At 36.3% G+C, this 21,862-nt stretch overlaps 1 protein-coding gene across 1 annotated transcript; it reads right to left on the bottom strand.

Annotated features, from left to right (window-relative positions):
- Positions 1-6: 6 nt before the first annotated feature.
- Positions 7-14,656, bottom strand: LOC113057797 (protein FAM149A-like). The gene is given in 16 exon segments (XM_026225313.1): positions 7-183; positions 578-727; positions 889-967; positions 1,329-1,457; positions 4,391-4,514; positions 5,533-5,712; positions 5,881-5,975; positions 6,073-6,215; positions 7,051-7,235; positions 8,203-8,370; positions 9,642-9,770; positions 9,974-10,116; positions 10,559-10,691; positions 10,839-10,880; positions 10,882-10,908; positions 14,139-14,656. Coding segments are annotated over 16 exon segments (1,992 nt in total). The 5' UTR covers positions 14,327-14,656; the 3' UTR covers positions 7-106.
- Between the last annotated feature and the right edge of the window lie 7,206 nt (positions 14,657-21,862).

Here is a 21,862-nt window from a genome sequence, read left to right as displayed (position 1 = left end):
ATCAGGTAACAAACCATACATTGAATCACAATCAAGTGATATTATGCATATCAGTCAATAGTATTCATAATATCTGTCTCATTTAATTACAAAATTAACTACCCTGCTATTGCATGACAGGCTGAAATTTCTTCCTCACATATACTGGAAACCGGCTCAGCTGTTTGCGATGATTCTGGCCACCTGAAAGCAGATGGTATTGATGATTTACTCAGGCTTGATTAAAATATATTTTCATTATGTGAATCTCTTCTCTACCAGGACTGTGCCTTATACACGTTAATTAATCTCCAGTGTCCCAAAAGCTAAATAAATAAAAGAATACTTTCAAAGAACTCACAAACATTCCTTTTAATTAAAGCCCCTTTGTCGTTGCTTATTTTTCTGGATCATTTATTTGTTGACGCTATGCAGTCTATGGAGTATAGACTGCAAAGTTAATTGGTTCAGGCTTTAAAGATAGCATTGTATATCGAGTAAACATGAACAAAGGGCAACGGATTTAAACAATGTGTCACTAACGAATAAAATGTTGTTTTTATATGAAATTAAAAATAATAAGCAGTAGGGCATTGACCTATAGAGCCGAGCAGGGGCATGTTCCCTCTGTCTCCATCAGCGCAGGGTGGACGCCTCCTGCTGGGTGTGACACACTCCGAAAACCCACTAGCTGTAGAGCTGGTGATGCCCATACTGAAGCCTGTCACTCCCATAGGTGTGCTCTCACCTAAGAGACGCACAGAAAAGCTTACGCTGTCATCTTATTTTTCTTATATGACTTATTTTTAGGAAGTAAAAATGTAGAAGGGAAATCCATGGGGCTGTATGTTTGTGCTGTTCCTTCTGCCACTTGCCAGATCTGGCGGATACTTTGTAAAAGTGACCCACCTTTGACAAGTCCTCGACTTGTCCTCATGTTACAGGCAAAATCCATGGGTGTGAAGGACCTTTTCATAGGGGTGTCGGACTGCAGAACAAAAACATGGCATGAGTTACATCCAACAATAGACTCCTCCGTATTTACTTCTTATTTAAAGCACTGTAACCACAGCAGTGCCTGAATCAGGAAAGTATCTATATCACTTCCTTGTTGGAGGTAGTGTCATGTTTCTATGAAGTTGTGTAGAAATGCAGTTTTGGTTTTGTTCTGCATTAAACTGCTGGTTACCTATAGCTATAACTGCCTAACATTTGATATCACAATGACTACTCCTGACTGTACATGCAGGTCGTCAAGACTTCTGTTTAATGTATGCCCTTTCATCTGCAATGTATGCTTTTTTCATCCACACTACTGTACTGTAATCATAATTGTATGGTAGATTTACTCTGAATGTGTGAGTAGTATTGGGCCGAGATAGAGACTCCAGCATCAGGGTGGGCTCTCTCAAAGGTGGGAGGTTGTTTACTGCATGCATGACACTGGTAGTGCCGCCTCTTAGGATCCTTCCTCTGAGCTAAGAAATACAGAGAATAATGACTTATGATTCTGTGCAGACTGAATAGCCAACCATCTTTAAATATACCTTTACTTACACAGATTATCTTTTGATATTTAGATTTTTTCTGTAAAAGGGCAAAGGGCAACCATGTTTACTGTTTCCAAAGTCAGTTTGCCCCTTTCACCCATTTAGAAAACCGCTGCTATCTCTGTTTGCAGAGGACAAAGTCCACACGGCTAGCTTTTCTTTAATGGGATGCTGAAACACCTTTCTGCTTGTCAATTTACACAAAAGTTGTGTACAAAACCAAAGGCTGCTGCCTTGTTGTCCTTACCCTCTGTGGAAAGGTTTCGAATAAATTCAAATGAGATGGCTTGGAATTGATTTTTTTTTTTTTTTTTTGAGAAAAGCAAATATCAATGCACTATAATACATGCTTCTCCATTAATAGTAAAAAAAATATATATGAATTAATATAACCACTCTGTCTGCAAGCACATAATTGTGGGATAACATTAAACATAAAGAACATATGTTCTGTTTTTAAAACCTAACCAGAGGAAGACATCTTTGTAGACAAGATGTTACATAAACATTTGATGCCTACGTAACTCATGCACTGCTAAAAAAAGCTTTTTTTTTTTCAGGTTTTGAAAAGTCATATCCTGATGGTTGGTCAGTGGTCAGTTTGGTTTCAATAGAGGTGTGAATGACAAGGTTAACATAGTCTTTATCACATACAGTATTGTTCAAAATAATAGCAGTACAATGTGACTAACCAGAATAATCAAGGTTTTTAGTATATTTTTTATTGCTACGTGGCAAACAAGTTACCAGTAGGTTCAGTAGATTGTCAGAAAACAAACAAGACCCAGCATTCATGATATGCACGCTCTTAAGGCTGTGCAATTGGGCAATTAGTTGAAAGGGGTGTGTTCAAAAAAATAGCAGTGTCTACCTTTGACTGTACAAACTCAAAACTATTTTGTACAAACATTTTTTTTTTCTGGGATTTAGCAATCCTGTGAATCACTAAACTAATATTTAGTTGTATGACCACAGTTTTTTAAAACTGCTTGACATCTGTGTGGCATGGAGTAAACCAACTTGTGGCACCTCTCAGCTGTTATTCCACTCCATGATTCTTTAACAACATTCCACAATTCATTCACATTTCTTGGTTTTGCTTCAGAAACAGCATTTTTGATATCACCCCACAAGTTCTCAATTGGATTAAGGTCTGGAGATTGGGCTGGCCACTCCATAACATTAATTTTGTTGGTTTGGAACCAAGACTTTGCCCGTTTACTAGTGTGTTTTGGGTCATTGTCTTGTTGAAACAACCATTTCAAGGGCATGTCCTCTTCAGCACAGGGCAACATGACCTCTTCAAGTATTTTAACATATGCAAACTGATCCATGATCCCTGGTATGCGATAAATAGGCCCAACACCATAGTAGGAGAAACATGCCCATATCATGATGCTTGCACCTCCATGCTTCACTGTCTTCACTGTGTACTGTGGCTTGAATTCAGAGTTTGGGGGTCGTCTCACAAACTGCCTGTGGCCCTTGGACCCAAAAAGAACAATTTTACTCTCATCAGTCCACAAAATGTTCCTCCATTTCTCTTTAGGCCAGTTGATGTGTTCTTTGGCAAATTGTAACCTCTTCTGCACATGCCTTTTTTTTAACAGAGGGACTTTGCGGGGGATTCTTGAAAATAGATTAGCTTCACACAGACGTCTTCTAACTGTCATAGTACTTACAGGTAACTCCAGACGGTCTTTGATCATCCTGGAGGTGATCATTGGCTGAGCCTTTGCCATTCTGGTTATTCTTCTATCCATTTTGATGGTTGTCTTCCGTTTTCTTCCACGTCTCTCTGGTTTTGCTCTCCATTTTAAGGCATTGGAGATCATTTTAGCTGAACAGCCTATCATTTTTTGCACCTCTTTATAGGTTTTCCCCTCTCTAATCAACTTTTTAATCAAAGTACGCTGTTCTTCTGAACAATGTCTTGAACGACCCATTTTCCTCAGCTTTCAAATGCATGTTCAACAAGTGTTGGCTTCATCCTTAAATAGGGGCCACCTGATTCACACCTGTTTCTTCACAAAATTGATGACCTCAGTGATTGAATGCCACACTGCTATTTTTTTGAACACACCCCTTTCAACTAATTCAACTAATTGCCCAATTGCACAGCCTTAAGAGCGTGCATATCATGAATGCTGGGTCTCATTTGTTTTCTGAGAATCTACTGAACCTACTGGTAACTTGTTTGCCACGTAGCAATAAAAAAATATACGAAAAACCTTGATTATTCTGGTTAGTCACATTGTACTGCTATTATTTTGAACAATACTGTATAACTCGCATAAGGCAGTGGCAAACGTTAAACCCATCAGATTGTGTTTGTGGAATATGTATGTTTCATGTATGTACATGTCAGGGTTCAGTCAGACTTTTGATGTTTTATTATTTTAATTAGTCTTAATTAGAAATACTGTGAAATATTAATAGAATAGTTTAATCCTGTTACTCCATTAATCCAGTCTTCTGTGTCACATGATGCTGCAGAAATCATTTTGATTAAATGCTCAAGAACATTTCTAAAAATGAACAAATTGTTAAAACAGCTGTGCTGGAAACTGATACATTTTTTCAAAATAGTTCAAAGTTCAAAAGATCAGTATTGATAAAAAATAGACATTTTTAAACAGTGTAAACATCTGTAATGTTTATATTAATTCAATGCATCCTTGCTAAATAAAAATATTAATTTCTTTCGAAGAAGAAAAAGAATCTTACTGACCCCATATTTTTGAAAAAGGTAATGTAAGTGTTAATAAAAATTAATAAATCAAGGTGGTGACACATGAATCTCTTCAGGTAAAGCAGATCAATAGTCTGCAGGCCACAGTGATAGCGGTGTGGCTTGTTACCTGCATGAGCCTGGAAACTGGTGCATAGTTTTCTTGCTCTTGAGACTCTGAGTGTATCTGAGGAAGCCTGTGGCTCTCAACGGCACTTACTGGTGGAGAGGGCAGGCTTTCATTCACAGTGGTTCTGCAAGAAACAAACCCAAGAACATAGACTTATTTTAATTAGCAGTCTGCATGTTTACTCATGCCTGATACCCCTGCAGGAGCTCAAGGCTACTTCTGTGATTTTTCCCAAGCGATGACAAGGTTAAAAGTGTTGCAATTAAAAATGTGCAATGCAGCTTTTGGGACCAATTTAACAAGTGCTTTTGAAAGAAGTTTGCATTTCAAAAGAATGCCTCGGCCCATTATAACAGGACCCCAGTAAGCCTCGCATTGAATAATCTGCAGCCACATATTCGGAAAGAGTTGCATCAAGCATTAAAAGAGTTGCTGCAACAAAACTTCTCATATCACAGTCTTTACGTAAAACTTGTAAGGGTACCGACCTTAGAATCATTTTATTAGATAATATTTCAGAAATCCTGTCATAAGTGCTTTCTATCTGCTGTTTATAATCAGAAATAGTGATGCCAAATTCATAAATAATTCAATCTTTTGATCTTATTGGTCAAATGCATTTGCAGAGCTGAAATGGTTCAAGGTTCAGTTTGATTCCTTCAGTCAGTTCACCCATTTGCAGTGGTTTCTCACACCGGAATAATAAAAGGATATTTTATCAAATGGAAAACAAATTGAGCACTGATTGAGGTGCATATTAATTTATAATCCATTGCATTTGCAAATGTGCACTTGAACAATTCTGTAAAGCAGATAACTCGATTTACATCAATTTATATCCAAAACAATCACGCTTTATATAAATGTAAAAAATTTATATTATTAAAAATTCAATATTATTAATGAATAATGACTTTAATTTAATTAAGCTCCTCCAAACAAACTTGGAACACTGAGCAAAATTCACATGGACTACTTTTATGACACGTCTATGGTGCTCTTTTCTCATATTAAAGCTTTCTGTTTGTGTTCCACAAAGGAAAGAAAGTCATATGGGTTTGGAACGATATGTTCCAGTTGCCACTTTTGGGTGAAGAGTCCCTTTAAACTCTTTTAATCATGTGTGCAAGGTTACAGCTCACAGTCTAGTTCCTCGTAATATTTGGCTTCCATTTCCCATGAGGCTGTGGAACATTCGAACCCTGCCACTGAGTCTGGGAAGTCTGCGCTGGGCTGTGGGTTTCTGTAGGAGTATACCGGACCCTCTCAGAGCCTGAGTCTTCAAACACATCAACATGCCCGCTCCATCATCTGGGTCATACCTTAAGAGGAGCCAAGACAGATCAAGTCACAGGTATTCAGTTGTTTTCATACGGATTTATCCGTAGTTAATATATTCCATAATTCTGTTCCTTATTAAATTGTCTTAGAAAATAGTTATAGCAATAGAAAGGGTTAGATACTGACTTTCCAAACTCCAAAAGACTTACAGGGCTCTCTCAGTAAATCCCTGATGTCTCTGTTGCAGTGGCTTTGCTTGGATTGTCATAACACCGTTTAAATTAATCTTGTAGGCACTTGAGACCTATTAGAAGAAATGACACATTCATAAAACAAGGTCAAAGTAACGGGCAGGACTCCATCTTTGCAGCAAAACGCATCATGTTTTAGTAGGTCGTCACCTGTACATTATTGCTGCATGTTGACAGGAAAGTGGTTCTGCTGCTGGAACCTCTGGACAACAGAAGATGATGTCTTTTAACTGGGAGTTGAGATGAAGGTGCTTGACTGGAGCTCTCTAATGTCCTCCTCTGCATTGCTACATCTGATGCCAAAAGAACATTAGGGATTTAGGGAAATCTCCAACAGTGCACTTAACTTCTGGCAGATTAGCAACTGAATCTCATGTTATTACTCCAAAATACCATAGAGTAGCACAAACAGACATGGGGACAAACACAGTTCATGCTGAAGCCCCAAGGTTCCTATCATTGTTGAGTTTCTATCATTATTTGTTAATTCTTTATATATTTACATATTGTTTACAAGCTTACACCCATTTGAAACGCTTTGATAAGGACAATGTTCCTGTGTTGATGTATTTCCCATTGAAATTGAAGTTGAACATAAAGTTAGGGTGGGCCATATTAAAGGGTTCACCCATTTTGATCCAGGTTTTCACAAAAATGTTAAGCAGCTCAACTGTTTTTAACATATATAATAATACATGTTTCTTGAGAAGCAAATCAGCCTATTAGAATGATTTCTGAAAGATTGTGTGACATGGAAGACTTGAGTAATGATGCTGGAAATTCAGCTTTGCCATCACAGGAATAAATTACATTTAAAATATTTTAAAATATAGATTTTTTTTTTTTTAATTGTAACAGCATTTCACATTACAGTTTTAATGCATGTTTGATCACATAAATGCAACCTTGAGACTTTTCAAAACCAAAGAAATCTTAAAATCCAATTTTGGTACATGTATTGTACAACTACATTGTACATACATGGTCTAAAAGCTACAAAACTCCCCTTAAGGGGTCTTTAAGTATGCAAAAGCTGTGCTGTGGTTCTTCACCCACCCAGGATCTAATGATCAAACATGCACTGTTGGCTAATTCTGCTAGTTTAGTTATTCAGTAATTCAGACACACCCTGGAGCTGTTTCTCCCAGTACTTGTGTAAGAGCTCCTCCAGAAGGCCCACCACCTCCCTCCATGTGTCATCAAACAGCTCATCTGCAACTGCATCACGGATGCATGCATGAGGGGAAACCGGGGGGACTCCAGCCCTGGGGGCCACGGATGAAGACTTCCTCTGATCCACCTCCTCCTCTTCCCTAAAGCCAAAAGAATTACACAAGTTACAACTAAATATTCCCTTCTGACAGAATGCCTTAAAACCGGTGCACCCTATTAACAGTCCATTTATGGTGAATAAAACTGCAGATAACAGAAGAAAATGAGACAGTATGTCATTTGTAGAATATAGATCACCAGTGACTAAATGTCTAGTGAAGTGCAAAGAAATAGTTGTTTTTGAAATTATTGTTTGGGGCTAACTGTCACAACAGTTACTGTATATCACTGTAAATACAATGTTCGATTCAAAGATCCAGTTATTTGGATTTGTTTACTCGCATATTTTTTTCCCAAACTAAAATTTCAATATCATATTTTGGGGCAAGATGTCACATTTCTAATTCATATGTGTTATAAACTATTTAAAATGTAATTATTTGTATGAAAAGTTTTATCTATCTTCTGTATACAAATACACACACACACACACACACACACACACATAAATACATACACACACACGCATATATATATATATATATATATATATATATATATATATATATATATATATATATATATATATATATATATATATTTCCTTGCGCAGTACGAGTGGCAATGTTCAATAACTTTATGAATAGCCGACATGAATAGCTTTTTAGAAGCCAAGAATTTAAGGTATGTTTTAGAATCTAAGGTATATTTTCAAAAATAAATCTACACTGTGTTAACAACTTACCCCAGTCTTCCTTACAAATACGGTTTGTTCATTAGGGCAAGTTATTTATTTTTCATTGGCTCATAAAAAAAAAAAAAAAAATCTGAATCATTACCCTACATTTTTTTAATTAGATGAATGAAACTTTTTTTCAGTGTCAAGCAAAGGCAAAAATGTATGACAAATTTATGGTTAGCTTATTCAATCTAGTAAATTAAGTATATGAATCTCAGGGAAAAAAAAGATCTCTAAGCATTTTGAGTAAAAGATTAATTGTGATGTACATTTCTTTCCCATCATAAGCCAGGAACTCCTCTATGCTGCCCTCTGCTTCATACACCTCCTCTTCCTCAGCGAGGTCGAGTGAATGCTCATAGAGAGGGGAGCTGGAGCTCCGGACAGACTGCTCACACCAAAGACCCGGGGCCAGACTGTGGCCTGCTACATACAGCCTGCAGGCAGAGAGAGAAATGAGGGAGGAAGCATTCTCACCACATCCAGGCCAGACTGATAAATGCACCGCCTGCGGACACGTTCAGTGCAGTGTCTTCATAACATATTGCATATTTTTAATCAGGTGAGAGGCCTCCTCCTTGAGGGTTGGTTTTATGTGTTATATCAAATGTATAATGTATGATAGGCTTCAGTGCATATTTTAAAAAAAAACTGATAAGTGCAGTCAAGCCAAAAATAAAGAGCTAAGCCCAGGAAACAACCATAGTGTAAGTCCATTAATCAGGAGAAAAGAACATTTTTTATAAGATAATAATGACCTTAAAAATTTCATGAGTAACTCGAGATAAATATCATATTGTGATAAATTATATATAATGACAAGAAATTGTTGAAGAACATTAGCTAAACTTGAACTTGCATCTCTTCCTAAAAATTACATACTGTATAAAAATTATTATATTTAATTATATTATATCATCCAAAAGTTTGAGAATGGTAAGATTTTTAAACAAGTCTCTTACACTCGCCAAGGCAACATTTATTTGATCAAAATACAGAAAAACAGTAATATCATGAAATATTGGTTTTCAATTTAAAATAACCATTTCTTATTCTAAAATATTTGGTCACATTTTATTTTAGGGTCCAATTCTCACTATTAACTAACCATTTACTATGAATTTTGCCTCAATTAACTCCTTATTTGCTGCTTATTAATAGTTTATAAGGTAGTTGTTAAGTTTAGGGTATTGGGTAGGATTATGGATGTCATGCATTATATGTACTTTATAAGCACTAATAAACAGCCAATATGTTAATAATAGACATGCTAATAAACAACCAGTTATTAGTGTGAATTGGACCCTATACTAAAGTGTTACCAAATATTTTAAATTCTTACAATTCCTGTGATGGCAAACTGAATTTTCAACATCATTCCTCCAATCTTCAGTGTCACATGATCCTTCAGAAATCATTCTCATACGCTTTCATTATCAAGGTTGAAAACAGAGGTTCTGCTTTTTATTTTTGTGGAAACTGTGATCCTGAACATTTTTCAGGATTCTTTGATGAATATAAAGTTAAAAAGAACAGCATTTATTTGAAATATAAATTTTTTTAACATTATAAATGTCTGTACTGTCACTTTTAGGAAATGTAATGGGTCCTTAAATTTATTTTCTGACACCTAACTTGACTTGTAAATTTGAAAATCTAAACAGTTCATCTAAGTAGTTTTGTTATTTCATGTTGTTGAGGGGCTTACTCGCTATGGTCTTCTCTTTTGTCCAGACAGGTGAGTGTGGAGGAGGAGGAGGTTCTGGCACTGGACTCTCGTCTGCAGATATACTGAACACCCTCCTGTTTGGGAGGCTCCAACTGATTCCCTAAAATCCTGTGATCAAGGACGAAACACAACAAGACAGTATCAGCACGCAGGGTTGTGCAAGCTTTAGAAATTATTAGAAAATTCCTTTTCAATCCTAATCCAATTACTGAATTTGCTGAATTTTTATTTGGATTTAAAGTGGATGAAATAAAGCAGTATCAAACTTGAGAATTCAGAATTCAACAATTTCTCTCACAAAGGAGCTGTACCTGAGATGGGGGGTGTGTGCGTTCCACTCCTCACACTCCTCCTGCAGGGACTCCGAGCGGCTGCTGACTCTCCCCTCATACAGCAGCTCATCCACAGAGTTAAAGAGCTGACGCACACGCTGTGTATTCGCCCGCTCGAACTCCTGGACACAAGCCAAACCAAATAACACACAGTGCAAAAAGCAAAGAATCCCACAGCTGAGGAGATGCATCTAGTGAAGCATTTGAAACAGTAAGACACATGCACTAACACCAGGAAACTGGGAGAGTCTTTAAAACGATACACAGAATAATGCCCTGATGTTTCTTATTGATCTAGTGTTAGTTACCAGGTGCATATTATCAGTGTTATATGCTATTCAGAAATGAAAAAATGTATTTTACTTTTTTTGTTTGAAATAGCTATATAACATATTAACCATAAACATATTTACAAAAACAATAATGTATGTATGTGTGTATATACGTATATTCACACGTATACTGAATTTATAACTGAATTTATAAATGGAAGCTGATCCTAAAATTCAGATCAATTGAAAGGAAAAGGCTACAAAACATCTGTTAGAAGAACAGAGACATTACGTCATATCTCCAGGAGCAGATGGAGCTGTGCTCTGTGGAGAGACCGGGGCCAGTGCCTGGGCTGCTGGAGCGAGACGGGAGGTGACTCACGGGGGTAGTCCCATCAGCAGAAGACTGACCACATGATGAGATGCTACCAATGAAGAAATGAGACATTCAGATTACTCTGAAGACTGTTTTCTACTTTCAAAGGTCACTTATACTTACTCAAGTATGTTATACAGCTGAAACCTTACAATAAGGTCGGAGTATTCTACAAAGGAAATAATGATTGTGTTACCTGAGACCACTTTTTGTGACCCTGCTGACACTTTTGGTGAACAGGTTCATGTTCGTTGAGCAGCTTTTTCCTAATGCATGATACAAGGGAGTCAAATGGAAAAAAGAAGTTCAATTTATGTCATGCACAGAACACATGCTGCAGCAATACATTCAGAGACATTGATGAAACAAAAAGCACGATAAGCATCCTACTAATCTCCATCTAACGCTGTATTTTATAATCCCTTTAGAATTATTATGCATGCAGCTCTTATAATCTTCTATTATTTTAGAGACTACATGTAATGTGTGTATAAAAATGTATTTGTCCCACAGCAGGACCGTGTAAATTGTACTAATCAAGGCAAAGAGCTACTGTAATAATTTTGTTATGAAAAACATATCCACCTTCAGGTATCAGGTGGTCACATGATGCTGTCGCCTTCAAGCTTTCACTCTTTGTCTCAAACTGCCTCTAATTTATCTGACAATTATGTGATGAATAATTTAGAGAGTACAAGATCAAAGTACATTATACAGGCATGTTGGGGATCCAAATGTATCACTATGACAACAAGAAGCTTTATTTGTAACATTTACAGAGTAAAAGAGACAGCTGAGAAATTAGTTATTCAAAATTATTTTGATTGTTCTAGAATTTGAAGATTTATTGGGTCTTTTAAGATTCATCAGCATATTATCAGCATTTATCAAGACCTCTGTGAATAAATGGGTACTGGTTATAACTGTAACCTAAAAATAATAATGAAAAACATTAAAATAGTTTTAATAAACATACTTTAAAACAAAAAAAAACAGCAATATGTCAAATCAGGGACAATTACAATGGGCTTACTCAGGTTATAACTTGCATAATTAGTACAAGTGATCTTGCTGATGTAACAAAATACATGATCAAACTTCCAGCAATGCATAATGTTAAAGTTATGACGAGTTGTGATTGTTCCTTCTAAAATGCCATAACTTCACAAATAACTTACCCAATTACAATGAGTCCAGTATGTTTGTCACAACACGCTGCCCTGTAGCTGTCTGGGTAGTGCAAGAGCACAGGAGGTAGGGTGTCCAAAAACGAGGCCCACCCGAAGCCCAATGCACAGTGCATGGGTAAAATATTCCTCTATGGTAAGTATGGTAGCAAGCCCAATGACTTTAAAAACAGACAGCAGCATTCACACTTATAGAGCTGCCATCAAAATTGGTAACGTCTTGTTTCCTCTGCAGGTCAACATGAATGTGCTGTCCCTCGTCCCTAGTCCTGAGTAGAGGTGTCTCAGATCGGTTCCTTCAGCTCCATCAAAGGAGTGTTTGGACACGCTACAGTGGCACAGCACAGGTGCCCGAAAGTCCCCACCCTCCCCTCAATGTTTCATTTAGCATCCAACCAATTATTTTCCATCTTGGAATATAAACTAAATTTACTCACCATCAGGCCATCCAAAATGAAGATGAGTTTGTTTCTTCATTAAACACATTAAGTAAAGATCATGTTCCATGAAGACATTTTGTGAATTTCCTACCGTAAATATATCAAAACTTAATTTTTGATTAGTAATATGCATTGCTAAGAACATCATTTAGACAACTTTACAGGTGGTTTTTTCAATATTTGGATTTTTTTGCACCCTTAACTTCCACATTTTCAAACAGTTGTATCTCGACCAAATGTCATCCTTTCCTAACAAACACATCAAATGGAAAGCTTATTTATTCAGCTTTCAGATGATAGATCTCAAAAATTGCCCCTTATGACTGGTTTTGTGGTCTAGGGTCACACGTGAGGTCAAGAAAGTTGCATACCTATTTTGCAATAATCTAGTATTTATACAAAAATTGGCAAAATAGTTTTAGATGGTGCATAGCATGTCACTGCAGTACAAGTCCAGTCCCAAAGAATATTTCACGTCAAGTACTACTAGCAATTTCTCTTGAACATTAATATATAAAGAAGACAACAAGACCTTTCTGTGCACACTGGAGCACAAACTGACACCACAGCTACAGAAGACGTAACACAGAGAAAGGGGAAAACTAATTAGCAGCGGGTGAGGGCTTCAACGGTTGGCAGGGGTCAACAAGGAAGCCCAGCATCACTAGCGGCTCAGGTTTCCCCTCACAGAGCAAACAGCAAATAATTTCAGCAGGTTGCCCGCCAGGTCCTAATAAAACATGCATGAGCAGCATGGCAGCAGAAAGCCTCAGCTGACTGACATGGATTCTTTCTCTTGTCTGCCTTTTAGCAGCAAGCACAATGGGACAGTGATTTCACTCAGTACAAGCCTGTCAAATTTTACACCATTCCAGAGTTCGAATAACATTAAACCTCACTTGTTAAAACAATTATATAATATAACATAATAACAAGTAATCTATAAATATTTAACCTTGGTAAAGCAAACTTTGTATTTTGTTTGTGAAATGCATTCTTGATGTTGTATTTTCTATCTATCTATCCGCTTGTCTGTCCATATGTCCGTCTGTCCATCTATCTATATCTCTGTCTGTCTATCTAATTTGGAAATGAATGCATGTGTGAATGTAAAAAGATAGCTAGTGTTATCTGTAATTTTATGGTGTGTGTTTGTGTGAGATGTTTTGCTAAGAAGAGTTTAAAGAATACATTTGCTGTTCTCTAAGATCACTAAGCAATTGAAATTTCTAAACTGTTTAAGATATGCATTTTCTCCTCAGCAAATACTATTTTTTTTTTTTTTTTGTATGCCAATATCCTTATATCCTACATACGCAACAAGTGACAACTGGTGTTCGCATTTTACTGAATTACAATACTCATATTTATTTCTAAGGCCTTGAAAGACACAGTAGTCTTCTTTTAAAACCTGCATCAAAGGAAAGCTACACTTTTGCCTTCCACAACTTTCAAAGATCAGCTCCAGTGAAGGACTTCAGTCGTAACTAAATGCTGGTGTAGATTGAGCAATTAGATATGCTCGTGCCAAAGGAAAGACTATACCCTGATTCTATGACATTAGTCTTGTATTAATTAGTTATCAAGTACTGAGCACAATTCAATTAAATATTGAAGCTCGTGCCACAAAAGAACACAGTTTTGACTGTATTGTAGCCTAGGTTTTATTTATTGTACACAGCACTAAATAATCGTGCCCCTTATCTCTGAAATGCATGTGTAGTAGACATAGATTTTACTTAAATAGACATTAAAATCCCAAGACATTTAAATGTAAATAAAAAGGACATTCTAAACCCCCAAAGAATCAACAGGTTATTGTTGTAAAACTCCAGTGTCTGGTATGAATGCGAAAGAGAAGGCGCTTACTTCAAGCGGTCATCGCTCTCTCGGACCGGACTCATATTGTCCTGAGCTCTTCTCGTCCTCTTCCATTGAAGTGTTCGCTCCGAATCTAGCAGAGACTTGTTCAAACCAAAGCGAAAATGTCTGTCAGGAAAGCCATGCTGGAACTTCGGTCCGCCGCTCGGCTCCACGCGCTCCACGGTCACCTGCATTAATGAACGAACGTGACTGACAGCTTCACCGCGCTGACAGCACGAGCTGCACTCCGCGCACGGACAGAGGACAGAGGACAGAGGAGGTGACTGACGAGCTGTCACTCACGAACCGTACACTGTCTGCCGTTAACATATCTTAACGACAACCACACAGTGCAGATTCTGGGGAAGCTAATTAAGAGTCACGTCCCTCAACGGAAGTCAACACACTAGACTAATTAGGGGGTTCTCAGTAACGTTAGTATCTATTGTTTTTGCACACGTGAGTGAGCGCGCGGATGTAGGTTTGTACGTTTCAAAAGCATCTTAAAAACAAAGTTTAAGTAACCACAGAAAATTAGGCTAAGAGTTAGTCGGAACGCCAAAAATAAAAAAAAATAAAAATAAAATAAAATAAAAAAGTAAAACTAAATACGCTCGCACAAAAGTCGAGAGGGTAACCATGCAATAGTTTTCCATTCTAGCGCTTTCGCTTAGAATTTGTTCAAAACGATATGGTACATGAACAAAACATCAACAGTGTAAATATTTACCCCCCCCCCCCCCCCCCCACACACACACACACTATAAATGTCATTAATATCTCAGTGTTTTTTTTATTACATTTATTTTAAAAATACATTATTTATGCATTAGGCTAACTGTAAAAAAAAAAAATACCGTTCAAAACCATGGGATCAGTAAGATTTTCATTAGTATCTCATCCTCATCTATGCTGGATTTATCTGATACAGATATATACAAATAAAAAAAAAAAAAAAAAAAAAATACAGAAAAACAATAATATTGTGAAATATCATTACAATTTAAAATAACAGTGTTCTATTTTAATATACTTTAAAATATAATTTATTTATGTGATCAAAGCTGAATTTTCAGCATCTTTACGCCAGTCTTCATTGTCACATGATCCTTCAGAAATCCTTCTGCTGAATGTTAGAAAGTTTTTATTTATTTTATTTTATTTTGCTGCTTAATATAAATATTAATCAATATTTTAGTTTTTTTTTTAAAATGGTTTTTTATTTTAATTTATTTTTTTGGGAACTTTACAAAAGGTTTATATTTTGAATAAATGCTGTTCTTTTTAACATTTTATTAATCAAAGTATCCTGAAAAAGTGGTTAAAACAAACAAACAAACAAACAAACAAACAAACAAACAAACAAACAGTCATATTACCAGTGGTGGACGAAGTACACAAATCAAGTACTTGAGTAAAAGTACAGATACGAATAATAAAATATTACTCCAGTAAAAGTAAAAGTACTCCTTTTTCAATTTTACTCAAGTGAAAGTACAAAAGTAATCAATTTTGTATGTACTTAAGTAAAAAAGTACTGAAAGATAGATGTTTGCAATTTTATATAGGCTAATTTAATTTTATATTAGCACTTTTTTTATTTTTATAATCCTACTGCTCAAAATACCTGGGATTTTTTTCCAAAATAACCACTATATGGAGTCAAGATATATTTTTGTTGTTGATATGGACTACGCTTATGAGAGTAATGTTCACTGTGAAGCTTACACTGTGATGTACCTGAGAGAAAACAGAGATGATAATCTGATCTTCACCCGTAAGAAAAAAGTATTTTAAAGTTTGTGGTTTTACAGAACACCACAGTTATATATGACAAGATAATAAGGCCTGAAGTTAGGAAGAACATCTTAAGGAAAATATAATTATATTTTCTTAATGATTTTTTTCCTTCTCAAACCTTGTCTGCGGTGTAAGAACACCCCTGGCCAAACGGGGTGCATCTCTTCCCCTCTTTGATAATTACTGTAGTTACCATGTTCTGAACATCACATCCTTTCTTTTCTCCCCAGATGTAATCTATATATCTATATATCTATATCTATCTCTATCTATCTATCTATCTATCTATCTATCTATCTATCTCTCTCTCTCTCTCTCTCTCTCTCTCTCTCTCTCTCTCTCTCTATATATATATATATATATATATATATATATATATATATAGGTGGTTGAATAAAAATATTTGGACATTATTTATAAAAATTACCTCAAGTTAGCACCAGCAAGCCTGCTAGACATTTAGCATCAGCTACAATATTTACTTATTTTCAGTACCGTTCTGAATAAACATTCATGTCTGTCTAACGTTACTCGTCTAAAAAAAAAGCCTCAAGTTCAAATATTCAAATATCACCAATTAACTGTTTGACAAACACTTCCTGCTTCGAGATCTGAAAAAAAAAAAAAAAAATCAAACATGCTCCGAAGTCCCAATCTGAATCAACCGAGTCGCCAACAGGCTCCGAAGTGCCGATCTGAATCAACCGAGTCGCGAACATGCTCCGAAGTCCCAATCTTAATCAACCGAGTCGCGAACAGGCTCCGAAGTGCCGATCTGAATCAATCAACGGAGTCGCGAACATGCTCCGAAGTGCCGATCGGTATAAACCGAGTCGCGAACATGCTCCGAAGAGCCGATCTGAATCACCCGAGTCGCGAACAGGCTCCGAAGTCCTGATCTGAATCAACCGAGTCGCGAACAGGCTCCGAAGTGCCGATCGGTATCAACCGAGTCGCGAACATGCTCCAAAGTGCCGATCTGAATCAACCGAGTCGGGAACATGCTCCGAAGTGCCGATCTGAATCAACCGAGTCGCGAACAGGCTCCGAAGTCCTGATCTGAATCAACCGAGTCGCGAACATGCTCCGAAGTGCCGATCTGAATCAACCGAGTCGCGAACATGCTCCGAAGTCCCGATCTGAATCAACCGAGTCGCGAAAATGCTCCGAAGTCCAGAAGTCCCGATCTGAATCAACCGAGTCGCGAACAGGCTGTGAAGTCCCGATCTGAATCAACCGAGTCGCGAACATGCTCCGAAGCGCCGATCTGAATCAACAGAGTCGCGAACAGGCTCCGAATTGCCGATCTGAAAACTTCGACCAAAGAATGTAAAAAATAATTATATTTCTCTAATAACTCTAACTCTACAACTCTATGAAAGACTCAGATCACGTATCTAAAAATAAATCGCTATAGTAAAAGAGAGAGGAGTGAAGTTTCCTACCGCTCTGCTGTGTTTGGTCCTCAAGCGCGTCTGACGCTCCGCAGCGCGTCTCCGCCCCTCACACGCGCGTTTACAGCGCTAAATTAATCATCTTTGCTAATTATTATACATTTACTTCATTGTCAGCTTCAGGTACTTCATTTATTATTGTTCAATGAACTGTTTGAAACAAAAAAAGGTTGTATTTCAGTAATAATTCTAAATTATCAAAATAAAAAATATAAAATAAATAATAAAAAATATGATTTTCAGTTACAATAATTAATCCTAAATTCCGACATTAATAACTTACTTTTAGCAACATCAGACGCACGCGCTCACAATATCTCACATTTCTTACTTCTGTAGACTCACACTGAACGGTTCATTTGAATCAGTGAGTGGTCGACTCCAGAACAGCTGCAATCGGATCATTCTAATTCGTAAACGAATCGTTTGGTGCGATTCGCGATCCGATTTAAAGGTTTATTTTGAAAAGACTCAGTTCGTTCATGATGAATCAGACACCGCTTCTGCGTGTCGGAGCACGTGATATATTATAGGGAGCAGGCACGTGCACAGGTAGGGCTCAACCTGTGCAGAGCACATGCCCTTTTTGCCCTTACACTCCGAAGTGCCCTTTTTTTGGTGGTGTTTTTTTTTTTATTTATTTTTTTTTTATCAATGCTATTGGTCACCCTTTACGTCTGTCTGTCTGTTTTACAAATATTTAGCAAATGAAAGTTCTTAAAACGAGCTTGTGTAAATCTTATTCGATCCTCAAGCTGTCAGTAAGCTGATAACTCCGCCCCCTCTATATTCATTGAATCAACTGAAGTTCCACAGCAGCCGCACAGTAGACAACAGCTGAGCAGAACAAAGTTTTGCGAAGGGTAAATAAATATCTTGTTGTTTGAATAAGTACTACTAAACACTATGTCTATAAAGGCTCATATTTTATTTATTTGATGTCTGACTGACTCACTGACTGAGACATGTGGGACGTCGCCTGAGAGACAGGGCTAGCATTTGCCATCTAGTCATAGCCAACACTTAAATAGCCTGTGCATACAGTTGCATTTCATCTTTAATAAAATGCTATTTTGGCCAAATGCATTTTACCACAGGAAAAACTGAGCGCTCCGTCTATATAGCTACAAAAACTAATTTGTAACCTAGAAGAAAATGTAATGTGATCCCGGCAGCGTCAGGCGCCGTCGCCGTTTTAATGACGGACAGAAAAACAATAACATTTGCACACATTCGCTGGTCAAAAACGATAAATTGATAAGTAATACAACAACATATAATTTGTTTTTACCATCGGAAAATCATAACAGGTGCGCCCCCCGCGCTGTTTCGTACTGGAACTTACACAAAGCGACGAGTGATCCTCGTCACCTGATAATAAATTTCTTTTTTGATTTATGATTGCTGATACACTTAATTTATTAACATTTAGGCTAATCATGTTATGGTATACTCTCCGCTCGTCCTCACATGTATAAAATGTTGTAAAACATTGTTTTACTACAGTAATTTAGTAGTAACAAAAAAAAAAATTAAAAATTACAGAAGATCACTGAAATCTTTATATTTTATCATGCAGAATGTAATTCATGATTCATTCCAAGGCTTCATTTATTTGATCCAAAATACAGCAAAATCAGTAATATTGTGTAATATTTTTACAATTTTAAATAACTGTTTTCTATTTGAATATTTTAAAATGTAATTTATTTTTGTGATCAAAGCTGAATTTTCAGCATCATTACTCCAGATCAGTACTCTTCAGTGTCACATGATCCTTCAGAAATGCTTTTCACTGCAACTGTACTTTTCACTATTTTTATTTATTTTTTCATTGCTGGCTTATTTTAGGGAAAGTGTAGTGAATAAGAGACCTTCAAGAGACCAACATCCCTGGTCCACCACAGTATCAAATTTTTGCCAGATACATGGCTCACAGAAGGTTGCTGTTGTATTAGGTTTAAAGAAGCCCTTAAAACCCTGTTTATCTATATTATCTAATTATCTAATATTATTATTATGGTCGTTATTAATCGTGAATAAATCTAAAGCTTTTGAGACTATTATTTTGTGTTACTGAATTTGTCATGAAGATGTGACCATTTCTTCCTTTTATGCAGGCTTACTAAATAATCTTGATATATAAAGGGGGGGGGGAGGGTGCCCTTTTTCAGTTTCAGCACATGCCCCTCAAAAGGTCTGTGCACGGCCCTGATAGGGAGTAACGATATGTTTTATGAAATGTAGTGAAGTTAAAAGTACGATCTTATGCTTTGGAATGTAGTGAAGTAAAAGTAAAAGTTACTCAAAATAAAACTAGGTGATATCAGGTAAAATGGGCCATCAGGTAAAATGGGCCATTTAAGGTTTGGGGGTCCTAGCCCCTCTGGAATTTAGAACCAATGACTACAAAATATTTCAAACTATTGTCATAACTGTGCTTGACAAGTAACAGGTGATTTAATTGGTTTATGGTTGCTATGGTGGGTGGGGTAATAATTCTTATCAAGACTGCACCAGAGAAGTGCATGGTAAGTAGCCTGGCATACCAAATGTAACTAAACTATTATAAGGATGATAAATCTATAAAAAAACAAACATGCACATAAAAAAATATGCATAATATCTGCCTTGATGGCATCAATCAGAAATAATGTTGTTAGTTTGGTATAGGAACATATTTTTTGAAAAAGTGATGTTTTTCTTGGCGGCCCAATTTACCTTAACCCACTGAGGTAAAATGGGCCACATGGTTTCAGCTAAAATGGGCCATCATCTGTGTCACTCACAAACACATATACACATGTGTGTGTGTATAAATTTATATATATATATTTACATTTAGCTGACACTTTAATCCAAAGCGACTTACGATTACTATATATATATATATATATATATATATATATAGACACATTGGTGGATTTGAACACAGGGCTCTCACACCAAAGGTGTACAAACATAAAATGTGATCCATGTTCTGCCTGGTTTCATGAGAGCTGTGGTGAAGAGAATGGTATCTGTGATGACGATGGTTTAATTTGCAAAGACTGTGTTTGAAAAAACTTTCATCACACACACACACACAAATCAGTTATCAGTTATCAATTTTGAATGTGAATTTTTGTAATTTGCACATTTTGTTCTAAATGTATTGTTCACACACACACACACACAAAGACACACACATACACACCCACACACACACACACACACACAACTGACATCAGTTCACTGATCTATGTTGTTCCAAAATTGACTTTTTTAATTGCACATTTGAATATGTGGGTTTGCACCCAAAATGTATTTTTTTTTTAATGGCACATATGGATATGTTTTTTTTAATGCAGTTTAAATGTTATGTGGCTGTATAAGCAGTTGTTTTGAAATTAAAATTGACGATAAATTACTATTTCCCTTTGCAGTTTGACCGGCCCATTTTACCTGAACAGCTGGCCCATTTTACCTTAAACTGCTCATTTCAAGAACTGTAGGGCCTAAATAATTATATTTTATTACATAATTTCAACACAAAATTATCAAAAACAGTCATTATTTATCATAAATACACATGGAATAGGCATATATGGTATTGTATTATTGTCCCAAACGATTTACCAAAAAGTGGCCCAATTTAGCTGATATCACCCTACTTCAGTAAAGTACAGATACTTGAAAAATGTACTTAAGTACAGTAACGAAGTAAAGCTACTCCGTTACTGTCCACCACTGCATATTACACTAAATACTGGAGTAATGATGATAAAAATTCAGCTTTGTGTCACAGGAATAAATTATAATTTACAATGTATTCACATAAAAAACGTATTTTAATTATTACCATTTTGTTCTGTATTTTTGATACAATAAATGCAGCCTTGATGGGCATAATCTTCTTAAAAAAGTAATAAAAAGTTATAATCTTACTGATCTAGTTGCACTTTGTATGTGGAACATTAGAGGGAGCCATAGAACAGCAAATGTCAGTGTTACATTTACTCTAGGTTTACTCTTAGCACAACTCACATCATAAAAAGCTTTTTTAATTTGAACACATTTACAATATATGAAACCAATTAACAACTTCAGTAGCACAAGAGGCTCCTTATTCAGTGAAGTTAAAGAATTAGACATACTGTATGTCCCGTTATAAAGAGGTGGGTATTTAGGTAATGTGTTTTAGAACCTATTTGCATTTGTTTCATCAGTTTGGCTTCTGTGTAAATTGTTTTTGAGAAATGGAGACATGTAACAGATGAAAACCTATTTATTGAGATTTGTACTTTACTATGCTGTGCTGTATAAAAATATCTGCCAGTGTCTTGTATAGGGTTGATAGTCCGTAATTTCTACATCAGTGATCGAAAGCTTATGATCAATAATTAGTAACACAAAATCTGCTGTTAGGGTTATACGATTGTGACTGTTGAGAAACAGCAATCACAACACTTTGAATTAACTGATCCACAGATTCAA

The sequence above is a fragment of the Carassius auratus genome, chromosome 39 (genome assembly GCF_003368295.1).
Source record: "Carassius auratus strain Wakin chromosome 39, ASM336829v1, whole genome shotgun sequence".
NCBI lineage: Eukaryota > Metazoa > Chordata > Actinopteri > Cypriniformes > Cyprinidae > Carassius > Carassius auratus.
Note: the sequence above shows the minus strand (reverse complement) of the source record. Positions and strands in the feature narration are given on the sequence as shown.